This window comes from Phodopus roborovskii, unplaced genomic scaffold (genome assembly GCF_943737965.1).
Source record: "Phodopus roborovskii unplaced genomic scaffold, PHOROB, whole genome shotgun sequence".
Classification (NCBI taxonomy): Eukaryota; Metazoa; Chordata; class Mammalia; order Rodentia; family Cricetidae; genus Phodopus; species Phodopus roborovskii.
In genome coordinates, this window is record NW_026126446.1 from 1,509,680 (window position 1) to 1,525,307 (window position 15,628).

General features: G+C 45.7%; 1 protein-coding gene across 1 annotated transcript; it reads right to left on the reverse strand.

The window, feature by feature from the left end:
* Positions 1-874: 874 nt before the first annotated feature.
* On the reverse strand, positions 875-1,736 carry Rnf183 (ring finger protein 183). Its single transcript, XM_051187861.1, has one exon. It carries the CDS (start codon positions 1,500-1,502, stop codon positions 930-932), a length of 573 nt encoding a protein of 190 aa, XP_051043818.1. The 5' UTR covers positions 1,503-1,736; the 3' UTR covers positions 875-929.
* Between the last annotated feature and the right edge of the window lie 13,892 nt (positions 1,737-15,628).

The window sequence follows — 15,628 nt, forward strand, 5'->3', positions numbered from 1 at the left end:
CTTCAAAGTCTGGAACCCAAACATGTTCAAACCAGAGGAGTGCTTATATGGCATGGTGGCAGTTTGTACAGCTGAAGCTGGCATGGCTAAATTCTAGAATCTTGGTTCCTGGGTTCTGTCATATGAAGAGGAAATCAGGGTCACCCCTGTGCCCCAGGCTACTCAAGCCTGAGATGCAGCTGAAGCATTTCCTCTGCCCAGAGATCTGCCTTACCTCGGAGGCCAGAGTTAGGGTGCTGACCTCAGCTCCATCTGCCCTGTGGGCACTGACCAGGAGAACAGAGAGGGTTTGTCTCAAACCCCCAGCTCTCTCCAGTCATCCTGGTTTCCTTCGCCTTTGGATCCATTTCTTCATGCTGCATGCTAAACAATTCATTCTGCATGTCCTCCCTTCCACTGAGGGCTACCTGCCACCCCAGGGCCTGTTATCTTCCCTTTCAGTCTCTGCCCAATAAATGGTTGTGGAAGAAAGAAACTAATGAATTAAAGAATGCATGCTAGTTTTACTGGGAATGGTGATAAGAATCAGAGAAAATGCTGAAAAGGGAGACAAATACATTAGCCCACAAATTGAAACACTCCAGAATTCAGTAATACATGAACAGCTCAACACAGCTCCAGTGAAAGATGCCACAAGCTATCTCAACTAGTCAGATATCTGGACAGTGCTGTCCAGCCCTTTGGCACAACTTGCTGTGTAGCCATAGAACCACAGAACTGCTTCTCTAGACACTGTGACCCCACAGTTCACTTTCAGGTCTCAGCTCTTCGTGTTGAGCCATCTGTTCTCCAAAGCTGACACATGATCTAACCTGTCTCTGGACTGTCAAATGAGCAATACTACAAGGAAGACATCAAAGGAGACTCGGTCCCCATTCCAGCAACCACAGAGAAAGGCTCAGTTCCTTGTGCTGGAACAAAGAGAGTACTCACCCCGCTCCCCAAAAGAACTGCTTAGTCCAAAAGATGGAGAAGATGAGCAGTAGGGTAACACTGAGGATAACAGCCATCAGGTAGGCAAAGATCCGGAAGTGAGGGTTGCGGATAAACTCTCTGAGAGAGTAGTGGCTGGGGATGGGCATGGGCCTGCTGTCAGGGACTGTGTCCTGAGAGGGTCCAGTCTGGCTCCCAGGCTCTGTGCCAAGGTCTAGGGTATAGACCCGAGGCTGACGCAGTAAGTAACGGCTCTTGGGTTGGTCCTTGAGACAGAGCTGGTGGCCCTCAAGGATGACATGGTGGGGTTCTAGGCGGAGCAGGGTCAATACTTCAGTGTTTGTAGGCAAGTCAGTAACTGGTTGTCCTGAAGCCAGCACGGTGGGCTGACGACAGAGCGGGCAGAGCAAACGGCGCCTGGCTGGGGTTACCAGGCTGAGGTGAGCCAGGCATTCCACACAGAAGGAGTGACAGCAGTCTAGTACTTTGGGGGTGTGAAATGTATTGTTGAAGGGGTTCCAGCAGACGGGGCACTCAGCTGTGAGCTCCTGGCCCTGTGGCTCCGCCATCCTCGGGTCACATACAGGAAGCTTCACAGGAGATGTCCTGGTAGAGGGAAGAAAGAGTAAAGCACACCCATGGGGCTCTGTCCCTGGGCTTGGTCTGCAGCCCTCAGCTCCGAGAGATTAAACGCTGTCCATCCACATTTTACAGGTGGTAGAATGCATGTCTAAAAGCGTTTTTCCCAAGAACACCCAGTCCTAGTCACAGACTTAAGTCTGAAGCTACACAGTTGCCTGTCACCCAGGATGAACCACCTATATGAGTCACTCACCTACCGGCAGCACCAGAATGAGCTGGCAGTGGAGGGGACAGCACTGGGGCTTTGGAGATGGCTAAAAAATTCAGTCTTTGCTCCCTGCATGTGCTCTAGGCTGCCTTGGCTCTATGGAGCAAGAGAGCACCACACATTCGGTGAGTTTCCTTCCCTGCAAACTCATATCCCTGCCTAGGGCAGAGATGGGCTGTGTGAATTCCCTAGTCTGGTCTTCCACTAGGGACAAATGCCAGCCCCCTTTCTGCTCCTTCCTTTGGGCCAAAGGCCAACTCATCAAAGTAGACTGACCCGTCCTGGTCCTGGTGAACAACTCTTAAGTAGACTCCCTTACTAGGGCCCCCAGGTCAGCTCTGTATGTTTCTTCCCAGTTCTCACCTTCCCTGGTTCCTCCTCCCTCTTTTTCCCAGCACCCACCTGGGCTTCCTTAGACTGTAGAGGGTGGATTACAGAGACCACTCTGAAGAGTAGAGTTTCCGGTCTTTCCCTCTCCTGAATCCGCCTAGCTTTGGTAAACTGCTGCCTCACCACCAACCCCAGGGCCGTTTCCATGACAGCATGCTCACAGCACCTGGAGCTGCCAGGTGGCCCTGGCTGCAACCTCAGCACGCACACACCTGCCTGGAGTCAAGGCCAGAGACCTGGCAGAGTGGTGCCTGGGAGATCCAACACACACACACACACACACACACACACACACACACACTGGGTGTGGCAACCAATTGAATGATGAGCAGATACAGGTCAGAGGGTGGTTCTTTTCATACCTGAAATCCCTAGACTGGAAAGGAAAGGGTGGTGACAGTTTCCTCTTTCTAGATCACCATGAGGGCAAGTCTTCCGGTTTCCTCTCTCTTAGGCTCTCATTTCTTTTCTAAAACGCTGGGGCCTCCTCCTAGCACAAAGGAGTTGCCTGCCATGTGTTTGCTGCACAAACCTATACAATCTATCAAATTCCCCAAAGCCTGGTCCTCTCATCTCTTAACTACTCATCTAGATAGCTACAATCAAAGCAGGCAAACCCTCAGGACAGGATCAGCCTCAGGCCCAGAGCCAGCCTTGGAGAGGAGCATTCTAGCCCTGCTTCCCCATTTCAAGTGGAAACATTTGACTTTTATCTCTTGCTTATGTTGGCCATTTAAATGATTTGAAGAGTTGAATTGCTGCAGGGGAGGTGTTTAAAGAAAACTACTTGGTTGAAACCACTCACTTTACACATGGAAACGAGTAGTGATTCTGGCTAGTTACAATGACACTGGGACACGTGTGTTTGGATTTCCAGTCCACCATATGCTGCAGACACAAAGGCAGATGCTGCATCCATTCAGTCTATCTGTGGGATATGTGGTAAAGAGCTAAATAGGAAGCACTCCTGTTTCCTCTAAGAGTCCTGTGTCAGTTAGGATTCTCTGGGTAGGAGCCCAGGAGCTGTGCAAAGGGAGATTTCCTTGGAGAGTTGATATGATGTTCTATATCCTGAGTAACTGGACACCTGAAGCAAAACCTGTGTCCACCTTTACCCTGGGCTTCCTAGTTTTGTCTAGACCTCAGTTGTTGCTCAAACGTGGAGTAAACAGATGAAGGCATTGAGGGGGAGATGCCATAGCCATAACCAAAGCTGGGAGAGCTGCTAGTATGTGTACCAATGCCTCATGCAGAGAGCCAGTCATTCCTGCCCAATCACTGAGTGCTTACCACATGCCAGGTGCTATGCGACGTACTCAGATCAGCCTTGTCTTTGATTTCATGACATTCATAGGCTGCAAAGAAAGAAGAAGAAGAAAATATATATATATAATCACTATGTAGCCCTGGATGTCCTAGAACTCACTATATAGACCAGGTTGACCTCAAACCCACAAGAGATCCACATGCCTCCACTTCCCGAATGCTTCGAATAAAGGCATGTGCCACCACATGTACTGAAACTCATGATTTTAAGGAATGCTACGAAGAACAAAAAAATGGAATGAAAGGTTTCTCCAAAGAGGTGATGTGAGTGCTAACTCAAGGTTGAAAAGAATCCAGCCAGGCAGAGCGGAGGGAGAGCATGCCGAGCCGCCCAAGGGACAGCACATCTGGAAGCCCAGAAGTGAACTCTGCCAGGACGGCTGAGAGGCTGGGGTAATCAAGAGTTCAAAGAGCTCAGTGTGAAGGCAGGAAGTAGGATCTGTAAGTTCCAAAACTCATTCAAGTTTTATTGATGGGGTATGCCCAGTCCTTGACTTACTTTTCATTTTCATTAGTTTGGAGGTTTTTGTTTGAGATAGAATCTTATGCTACAGCTCAGGCTGCCTTGACCTTGCTATTTGTCCAGACTGGCCTTGAACCCATGGTCCTCTTGCCCTCTGAATCCCAAGTGCTGAGATTTCAGGTGTGAGCCACCATGGGGTTCCTAAATCCATTTTGTTTTCATTTTAAAATCTTTGATATTGAATGTATGTCTGCATACCAAGCAAATGCCTGGTGCTCATGGAGGCCAGCAGAGGGTGTTGGAGTCCCCAGGTATTGGAGTAACAAATAGTTATGAGCTGGCATGCAGGTGCTAGGAATTGCATCTGGCTGCTCTTCAGAGCAGCCAGTGCTCCCAACTGCTGAGCCATCTCTCCAGTCTCCCATTTCCAGTTATCACACAGAGGATAGACTGGAAAGGCCAAGAGTGGAAACAAAAGGTCAGCTATCAAAGTCTCACTTATAGCTACAGCAGTTAGTTCAAGTGTGTGACAATGATGTCTGATGTAGGTCAGGTTGAGGGTGTAGCTGAAAGAATATAGCACATAAATGTTTGGAAAATGTTGAGCACCTTTAACCACCAGGAAAATGTAAATTAATTCTGTTTTGAGATTGCACCTCACCTAGTCTGATTGGCAGTCAAGAACAAAGACCAAGTGGTGGCGAATCTTGGGGGTCAGTGAGGAAACTTGCCATCAAGCCCGATGACCTGGGTTCCAGCCCCTGGGCCCACACACTAGAAGGAATGGACCAACTTCCACTAGTTGTCCTCTGACTTCCATGTGTGCACCGTGGTGCATGCTCCTCCAAAGCAAATGAAGTTTAAAAAGTAAATAAAAGTGAAAATAAGTGTCGGTGAGGACTTGGAGAAGGAGGGATCTTTGTACACTGCTGGTGGGAGTGCAAACTGGGGAAGCCACTAAGAAAACTGGTATGGGGCTCCTCGAACAACTGGGACTACCCTGTGACCCTGACATATCCCTCCTGTGTGTGAACCTGAGGGAGTCTAAATCAGCAGCATGGGTATATATGCCACAGAGACATCTGTTCATTACTGCACTGTGAATGACAACCAAGACGTGGAACCAGCCATCAACCCATCAACAGATTAGTGGGTTTTTAGAATAACTTATATAACCACAATGGCGTTTTATTCCATCATAAAGGGTGAAATTACATCATATGCAGGAAAGTAGAGAGAACTGAAGTTACTTTGAAAGATATGTGCACCATAGAAAAATATCTCCCAAAAAATAACCTACCAAGTGTTTGTTGTTGTTGTTGTTTGATTGTTTGATGCAGGATTTCATTTTGTACCCCTGGCTAGCCTGGAACTCTCTACATAGACCAGGCTGGCCTCAAACTCACGTTGATCTGCTGTCCTCTGCTTCCCAAAATCTAGGCTTAATAGTGTGTACCACCACTCCCAGAAACAACTAAATGTCAATAGTGGTCTTCAGTGTGGACAAAACCATCAATCTGGTTTATTGCTAGAGCTTTTGTTCTTAATTCTATTACTTGAAAATGTTAACTTTGGGGCTTGAGAGACAGCTCAGCAGTTAAGAGCACTGGCTACTCTTCCAAACCTAGGTTCAGTTCCCAGCACTCACATGTCTGCTCACATCCGTCTGTAACTCCAACTCTAGGGGATTCAACACCCTCACACAGATGTACATGCAGGCAAACACCAATACACATAAAGTAAAAACAAGTAAACATTAAAAAAGAAAGAACATGTTAACTTTATTCTGGCAAGCTTCTCTTCCCATCGCTGAAGATCTCCCCCTGCCATCCTAGATTAGACTTATGCTTTCTGAAGTCAATGGCCACAGCTATAAATGGATGGTCAGTAATGAGATGAGACTGTTGTCTGGGTCCTTACCAGAGATACTTCTCTCTGACACTGCACAGAGCTCAGTGTCTCTAGGAGACACTCAGCGACTTAGGGGCCCCAGCTTCCCACCTGGACAGCTCAGCAACAGTAAATTCAAAATACCACCCACAGTCATTATTAGCAGTAATTTGTCTGGAGCACCCCTGCACCGGCATGATGTCAACATCCTGCCAGCAGGCATAGAGAACGGGCATTCTGATGGCACTTGATGGTTTTCTAAGGGGGCTGGTCCTTGCTAGAAGCTGAATGTGGTAACACATCTAGAAAACCTAATTGCCTTTTACAACTGTTTCCACTTTTATGAGGCCATTTGATTCTCTAAACCCAGCCTAGAAACAAGATAGATTGAGGAGTAAAAAGTCTTCACGATTTGAAACAAGACTCTTGCTGAACTGAACAGATGACTTCGCTTCTCTGAACTCCACTCTCCTCTGTTGAAGAAGCTCATGAGCCCTCCTTACAGGCTGCTGTGAGGATGAAGTTGCCCTCAACATGACACAGTGGGTGGTCAGTACAGGAGTTAGCATGATTTTGTTAATTGCCATCTAATAGATGACAGGAAATTAGGGCTCGGGATGTAAAGTGACTTGGCCAGGGCTTCAGAGCCAGGGTTGCAGAGCTTGAAAACTGACCCAGGAGCCTGCCTTCCAGGTCAGAGTTCATGCCAAGAATGACACCTGCTCCACCCACTCCCACCCCTTACCTGGTAGACCCTCTCCTACTCCTTACCCGCTTGGGCAAGCCTCCTCTCTCAGCACAGTCTCCAGGCAGGAGCTTCAGTTTCTCACTTCTGCAGGTCGCTGGGGGACAGCCTCATTTGCATGGGTCTCCCAGCTCTTGATCCACTCTCTGGCTGGTTTCCTCCTCCGGTGAGTTTGGACCTCTGCACATACAAGAGAGCTGGTCATTTGCTTCTGTGAGTCACCCTTGCTTTCTCTGCAGGTAGAAGGAAGTCCACTCACTCATCCTTGCAAGCTTCTGTTCTGGAATGGGAGGGGCTCTAGCCTTCCTCTTTCTCTGGGCTGACCTGTTTTGACTTGCCCTCAGCTTGACTTCAGGGAAGCCTGGGGATCCCTAAAGCCAGATACATGGCTTCTCTGAGGTCCTGCAATGAAAGCACACCAAGAGCTCTTGCAAAATACAAGCTGGAGAGATGGTTCAGCCGGTAAAGGCTAGGCTCACAACCAAAATACAAGATAACTCAGCAGGAAAACAAAATAAACAAGTGACAGTTCAGTAAGCATGAGTAGGAAGTACCCAAATTCTTCAACAAGCCAGACATCAGACCCACTAGGAATCCAGAACCAGTGGCTTCTGAATACATACAGCAATGAGGACAGGATTTACTTCCCCTATCCTTGGGTTCCTCACCTGAAATTGGGGGGGGGGGGAATCCACCTACAGGGGCGGGGCTAAGAGTACTTGCTATGCAAGTACAAGAACCTAAATTCAAATCCCAAACACTTGTGTAAAAACCTGAGCATGCCTGTAAACTCAGCATTGGAGAGGGTGAAGAATGGAGATTGGCTGGTCCTGGGAATCAGCTGACCAGCCTCCCAAAACAGCAAGCTTCCAGTTTGATGGAAGACTCTGCCTCAAAAGAATAGAGCAGACATCCTCCCCTGAAGGTTACATCCAACACACACACACACACACACACACACACACACACACACACACACCTACCTACCGGGCCTGCAGATTAAATGAGATAATACACAGATATGTTGCTATACAGTAAGTGGCACACAGAAGCACAATTACAACTATTATTATTGTCGCTGTAACATGATCAGGTAAATAATAAAATGCAAATGGAGCACACACACAGAGGTTCAAGTGGGACTGGAAGTCTGGCCCTGTAATCTGTCCTATGGCCTCACCACCTTACAAAATTAAAATGTACTCTGCATGGCTCACTTTTGCTCACTTTTTTTTTTTTTTTTTTTTTTTTTTTTTGGTTTTGTTCTTTTTTGTTTTCTGGTTTTTGGTTTTTTGAGACAGCATTTCTCTGTGTAACAGTCCTGGCTTTGTAGACCATGCTGGCCTCAAACTCACAGGCTCTGCCTCCTCAGTGCTGGGATTTAAGGCACTTACCAACACCATGCAGCTAACATAATTTTTGAACAGGGACATTCATGTGTTTCAGTATATGAAAGGGTTGATTTTGTAGCAACTTTTGTAGCTATCTTTCCCCAGGCATTTAGTTGCACTCAAAATTGAAGTATTTATTACACTACATGCTTTTTGTGTCTCTTTTCAAAGATGTCTTGTGTGTGCACAAGCAAAATGGCTGGGTTCCTTGTTCCCTATCATCCTTTTCTCCCAATGTGTATTCTCCAAGCTGCTCTGCCCCTTGCTGCAAATGCCCTTACTCACTGGTCCTCATCAGACCAACTGTTCTTGTTTTTGTAATGGCTGTGTTGTTTCTTGATGGCTGTGCCATCAATTACTTAACTAATCACCCAATAATCCAATCCTTAATTTAACTGAAGTTTCGTTGCTGTTGCTTTGTTTTGAAACAGGATGTCCTGCCAACCCAGGCTAGTCTCAAACTCACTACGTTGCCAAGGCTAGCCCTCCACCTGGTCATCCTCTTGTCGCCACCTCCCAAGAGCTAGAACTAAGGACATGTGCCATCCACCATGCCTGGCAGGACCCTTCAATTTAAATATGCAAATACTATATGGAAAAATAGATGCAGTAGTAATTATAGATTTTAGGTTAGCCTGGAGTTGTATGAAATGAAACTGTGGAATTTGGGAGTGTTTTCTCTCTAAAGACTTTAAGCATCAGGGCTGGAGAGATTGCTCAGTGGTTAAGAGCACTGATTGCTCCTCCCAAAGGTTCCATAAACCAGTACCCAGTACCTACATGGTGACTCACAAATGTCTGTCAGGGGATCCAACAGCTTCTTCTGGCCTCTGCAGGCAAACACTTGGTGCACAGAGATACATGCAAGTGAAATACCCATAAATTTAAAATTAAATGATTTTTTAAAAAAAGACTAAGGCAAAGCAAGTAGTGTAAATAAGAAATCAGGCCATTGCAAGAAGTGAAGAAAACATAAAATATGCCCTGGCCCTTCTCTGGGTCACTAACTGTACTGTGAGGAAGGAGGTCATCATCTTGATGTCTGTGGGTGGCCAGGTTAAGAAGTCCTTTGTAAACAATGGAATTTTTTTTTTTTAACTGAGAGATACCCAGAAGAGAAGGTGAGGCATCTCAGGAATTTCAGAGTTAAATTAATTTAGTTCATGCTTGGGGGGGGCCAGGCCAGCCAGCTGGAAAAGTACCTGCCCTAAGCAGTATCTCGGAACCTGTGAGCCAAGAATCATAAGACTCGGTGGATCACAGCCAAGATGGGGGACCGGCGCAAAGGAGAGATTGGCTATCTCAGAAGGAATGTTGTTATTGTAGATGAATTGTTCTGTATAATTTTGTTAAAAAGAATCAACCTAGCCAGGTAATGGTGTCACACACCTTTAATCCCAGCACTTGGGAGGCAAAGGCAGGTGGATCTCTGTGAGTTCAAGGCCAACCTGGTCTACAAAGCAAGTTCCAGGACAGGCTCCAAAGCTACACAGAGAAACCCCTGCCTCAAAAAAATAAATAAATAAATAAATAAATAAAACAAAAGAATCAACCCAAAATCTTCAAGTATCATACTAGCAGGAGTAGATGGAGTCACAGTTACTCTAAGGCAAGCAAGAAGTCTATAAGTAACCTCAGTAAATTCACAGGTTCACCAAGATAGACTTGAGTGGAACCATTTCTTTCTAGTCAGTCATTGGTGTCTTATCTGGGGTGTCCTAATTAGGGTTACTATAACTGTGATGAAACACCATGTCCAAAAGCATCTTGGGGAGGACAGGGTTACTGTCCATTACTGAAGGAAGTCAGGACAGGAACTCATACAGGGCAGGAACCTGGAGGCAGGAGCTGAGGCAGAGGCCACGGAGGGGAGCTGCTTACTGGCTTGCTTCCTCTGGCTGCTCAGCCTGCTTTATTATAGAACCTAGGACCACCAGACCAGAGATGGTCCCACCCACAATGGGCTGGGCCCTCCCACATCGATCACTAATTAAGAAAATACCTTACAGGCTTGCCTGCAGCCTGATCTCATAGAGGCATTTTTCTCTAGATTTTGACTCCCTGCTCTTCAGTGATCCTAGCTTGAGTAATGTTGCACAAAACTAGCTTGAACACTGGAGTGAATAGACATTTGTTCATGTCTCCCCAGGAAAAGTCATAGAACATGAAGAAATGACAGGAGGGAAAGGCTGAATGTTAGCAATCAAATAGTGTGACCAAATACTCTGTAAACAAACAATGCTCTGAAATAAAGGCAGGAACATTGACCAGCTCAGAATGAAACAATAGACCAGTGACTGAAAAAAAAGGCCCAGCCTTATACAACATGGACCGTTCAGCATGAATAGTCCATAATAGAGCTTGACATTGATCTTGGTGACTGTTCTAGAGGAAGGGGTCATCCCTGGCATTAAAACCTCTTGACACAAAGCACAGCATTGATGGGAGATGTTATTCTGTAATTATGTTTCTCGTATTGGTTAGTGAATAAAGCACTGTTGGCCAATAGGAAAGTAAGATAGGTGGGACTAGGAGACAAGGAGGATTGGAGGAAGTAGTAGGGAGGAGATTGAAGATGGAGGATGGAGAGAGAATGCCAGCCCCTCTCTCCAGTAAGATAACACCACGTGGAAGTACTTAGATTAATAGACATGGGTTAATATTTAAGACAGAGCTAGCCGATAAGAAACTAGTAACTGGCCAACAGCTTTATATCAAATACAGAGTCTCAGTGTGTTATTTGGGGCTGGCATGGTGGTGGGACCAGTAGGCAAGGGAAAAACCTACTCATAACAGAGCATCACCTTGAAAGTGTAAGAGATAGTTTACTCTGAGCCAACTAAGAGTGATCACAGCTCAGGAACACAGACTTGGGTTGTCTTGATGACATGTTCTGCCATGGAAGTGATTACATAGGTTTCTTTTTATGAGTGTATGCGTTTGCCTGTGTGAGTTTAGCATGTACATGCAGGAAACCATGGGACCCAGAAGAGGTCTATCCAATCCCTCGAAATCAGAGTTACAGGTGGTTATGAGCCACCATGCAGGTACAGAGAACAGAATTCAGGTCCTCTTAGGCTTTGAGCTCTCTCTCCATCCCCGACATGAGTTTTTATCAGCCACAGAACAGAAGAAAGTCATAAACCAACACATTTTCTAAATACATTGATGAGGGCCATGTGTAGGCGGGTTAAACAGAGCAGAGGGAAAAAAATCTGCTATAGGTTTCAGATGTTATCTGATGACATTCTCAGGCTTTGGATTGGTAGCAGTTAGTGGTCTCCTAAAGACAAATTTTAACATGTACTGTTGGCTCAGACACACAGATGGACAATGAATTACTAATACGAAGACTAAAGATAACTCAAGATAATTTGACTCCGGATCAGCAAATTTAAACTTCTCACCAGGAAGTTCTGATTGGTCAGTCATCCTTGTAGGCACTTTAACCTAGGTGGGGCTTCTTCCTGTTCTGCATGGTCCAAATTCTGGCCATTAGACAAAAGCCAGCATTCCTCAGGAACTGGTGAAGCAGGTTCCCCTCTACCAAAGCATCCAGTTCCCTTCTTGTTGGTAAAAGGGACAAATGGCTAGCTGAGGTGTCTATTAACATACCAAAGTACATGCTGACCTCCAGGTTCCCTCAGTATCACAAGAACCTAGTTCTTCTTACCTCTACTGTGAACTTCATCCATCCTGCCCCAGCTTCTCAATGTCCAATAACCCTGTTATTTCTGCTATACTCTTCTTTTTTTGGCCCTTTCTCTTGGATCTCCTCTCTTTGTCTTCCTCTCTGACTCTGCCCTTCGCTCTGTTCTCCTTTCCCAATCTATCTTCTGGCCATGCTCAGTCTACTACTCTCTCTCCCTGCTCTGGACTCTTCCAGGTGCCTCTGGCTGTTCTCTCCCTGGTACTACAATAAAAACCTCCCACTTAACCACAGCATAACTAGTCATGTCATCAGTTTATGCACTGCCCCCCCCAAGCCTTGGGCAATATTCTACAGTTTATTATAAATACTGATACCAGAAGAATAAACAACATAACAGTATATGAAATTTTGGCATAAATTTAATGAAAAAAAATCTTGATTTTCAGAGCAGGGGATTTGGGGGTTAAGGATAATAGGGTTTTAAGCTGCCAATCTCATTATTATATTTTACATGTAGACTATGTCAGTTGAATGAAATTGGAAACAGCGGTGCAGCTCTATCATCTAGCCCTTCCTGACCTCAGGCTGACCCAGATTATCAAGCCCCTTAGCCCAGCTAATACAGATGCAAATTGTCAGAACTGAGGCTGGAACCCATGGTCTCAAATTTCCCTCCCTTCTCTGAGGATGGGGGATCTAAACTCTTGAGCACACCCTGTGTACTCCGGGGTCTCATGGTGTGATCCTACACTGACACATCTGCACATGTGTACCCCTCTGTCTCTTTTCTTTGTATTTTAAATATAGAAATTTATTTCATAAATTGTGCTTTTTTTTTCACTTTGTCATTTTTCTATATTATAAAATCATGCAGGCTGGAAAGTCCTTACTTCAAAAACAAAGGTTCTGAAGGGGTTGGAGAGATAGCTTATCAGTTAAAAGCACTGACTGCTCTTCCAGAAGACTGGGGTTCCCAGCACCCACACAGCAGCTCACAACTATGAGTAACCTCATCCCCCTTCTGGCCTCCGTGGGTACTGCATGAACACAGTGCCCTTAAATACAAATGAACAAAATGTTCATACACTATATTCCCATTCAGGCAGTCTTTCCACTGTAAAAGCTATTTTTTTTTTTATTTTTCTGGTTCTGTACATAAACTAGGATGCAGGAAATGTGTCCATACTGGTTACTTCTGGGGGGAGCCAGATGGATGGCAGACATCAAGGAGAGGGAGAACTTTCATGGTACAACTCTCCACACTCTTTCTTATAAATACCTGAATGTATGTCCCATTTCAGAAGTAAGTTTACAAAAGAAAGATGATATATTCCAATCGCAAAACTAGTCAAGGCAGAAGAGAGCATATGGTTCAGATTACGCTCAATTCCCAGATAAACCAGGACCAAGATATCTTAAAGATTTTATTTTAGCTTTTTGAGACAGAGTCTATCTACATAGTCCTAGCTGTCCTGGAACTCACCATGTAGACCAGGCTGTCCTTGAACTCACAGAGATCTGCCTGCCTCTGCCTCCTGAGTGCTGGGATTAAAAGCATGTGCCACCACAGCCTGGTGACAGTGTATTTTCCAATTGTCTGTGTGCCTCCTGACTTAGAATGGACAGGTTGCTGTGTTCCATATCTGGAGAAGACAACGTTGGGAATGAACTGGATGTTTTCTGTGTGATGTTTAAACATAATGTCACTTATCCCCAGCCCCTTCAGCCTTCAGGCAGACCACCACCATAAAACTACTAAAAGCAGAGGGTCTTACCAGGAAGAACCAGCCTGTGTGTCCTAGACCTAGCTGGTGTCTATGCCTACCACATGCTGTTGGAACTTGGAGATACTAATTCCCATGCCATCTATTGGAGTTATTTTCTTGGAAGGTGCAAAGGGCGTTGTAACTGTGAGAGTGAAAAATACTGGGCACTGTCGGGTTTTTGTTTGAAATTTTGACCTCTTAACAGGAAGTGTTAGGGACAAGAGTAGATGGCCAAGCTGGTTGGCCAGCCTCTTTCTATTTTTGGCCCCTGGAACTCACTCCTGTGGTGCATTCTTATTTTTATAATGGAAGGTTGTAAAGTTCAAAGGCAGCAAGGGTGGGCAAAGGCGAAGAGCTGGAACTCTGACTCTTCTACTCCAGAGCCAAGCAGTACAAATTCTTTGTGAAAAAGTCTGGCCATTTCAACTAAAGCTGGCTGCATGGATTACAATAGCCCAGCAAGTTCTGTGCTTGCTCTAGAGTGGGCACAAATACATGCATCTGTTCTAGGGCCAATGGCACGTTGAGTCCCGAAGTAGAAACCACCCATACACAGACCAGTGTCTTCATACAATGGACTCCTTCCCAATAGTGAGGATGGTGTCCAAGTACATGTAAGTAAGCCCTATGTCCATGTCATGATCATGCTTAAGTCCATGCTTGTTTAAGTCTCTCGAAGCATCACAAACCACCCACAATATAGTCTTAAAGAAAAAGTGACTTACTATTTCTCATGAATCCTGGGCTGGCTGCTGAGTTCATGTACCAGGCTGTGTTGAGCTGAGATTGGCTGGGCTTGGAGGCTCATGGTGACATTATTCATAAGATGTCGTTCCTGCAGTGTAGCTTCTCCTCCTTGAAGCCTAGCCCACCCTCTTTACATGTCAATGCAGGGATCCTTGAGGATGAAAATTGGTGCTGCATAGCTGGATCCATATTCCTGCTAAAACGCCACAGGATGTTCCATTTCACAGATGAGAAAGTGGAGGCCCAGAGTCATGCAGCACTTTGCCCAGGGTTACAGACATAGGAAAGGGAAGAGCTAAGTTTTGATTCTGAGCCTGCCTGACTTGATCTGGAGCACAGCAGCCTACAGGCTGCATATATCTGCAGCCAGGTCTTGGTTTCTAGAGTTTTTTAATTTATGAAAAAAGTCAGAGCTTTAAGCTCAGACATTTGAAAATTCCCTAATGATTGCTAAACCTAGTAAAATGATTACATAGTAGATTAAAGAGGTTCATTTCTCTTCCAGCAACAGTGTGGCCAGGCAGGCTGACAGAGTAGCTCAACTCAAGGTGACTCAGAGCCTTGGCTTCTTTCTGTCTTGCAATCCCATCATCCTGACCTCACCTGGGCCACTGAAGCAGTTACCAAGTGCCAGAAGTCCTCTAGTGGGGGTGGGCCTGAAGGGTCATCCTGGGCACACTCATATTCCTTTCAAGCTAGCTGGGTGAGTGTGATGGACATCATTTCCATGCTATTCCCATGGCATACCTGGCTGGAATGGATAATTGGCTGGCCAACCCGTGCCAAAATGTGTCAACTTTGGGGAAACAACTAACAATCTTTGTAATTTGGGGGGGGAGGGGCAGGTGGTAAGCATGGAAGCCTCCTTGGCCTGAACTCACTGTATAGGAGAGGTAGGTAAGGATGACCTTGAGCTCCTGACCTGCTGCTCTACCTCCCACGTGCTGGGACAAGGGCATGTACCACCACAGCCAGCTCTTGTGCTTAATAATGAAACTGCTCTTTAATAATTGCCTTCAAAAGGCCACTCAGAAATAGCCAAGGTCATGTTAATAAATGTTTAAAATTTAAATATATAATTGTCAAGATTCCAATGGCTTACACACTTTCCTGGAAGGAAAAACAAATAACTGTCTGGAACATTTCTTTACATGAATGTAGAGGGCAGCCTCTAAAATGAAGAATTCATGACTTCAGCACCCAGAATCTTGGACACCAACAGTATCCTAATTAGGGCCTGAAATAACTTTTTTTTTTTTTTTTTTTTTTTTTTTTGAGACAGGGTTTTTCTGTGTAGCCCTGGTTGCCCTGCAATTCACTCTATAGACCAGGCTGGCCTCAAACTCAAGAAATGCACCAGCCTCTGCCTCTTGAGGGCTGGGATCAAAGGCATGCACCACCACACCACTGCCTGGGGTGGGCATTGGTGCAGGATCCTACAACTCACAGAGGGAGCCTCCCTACCTGTTCCTTTA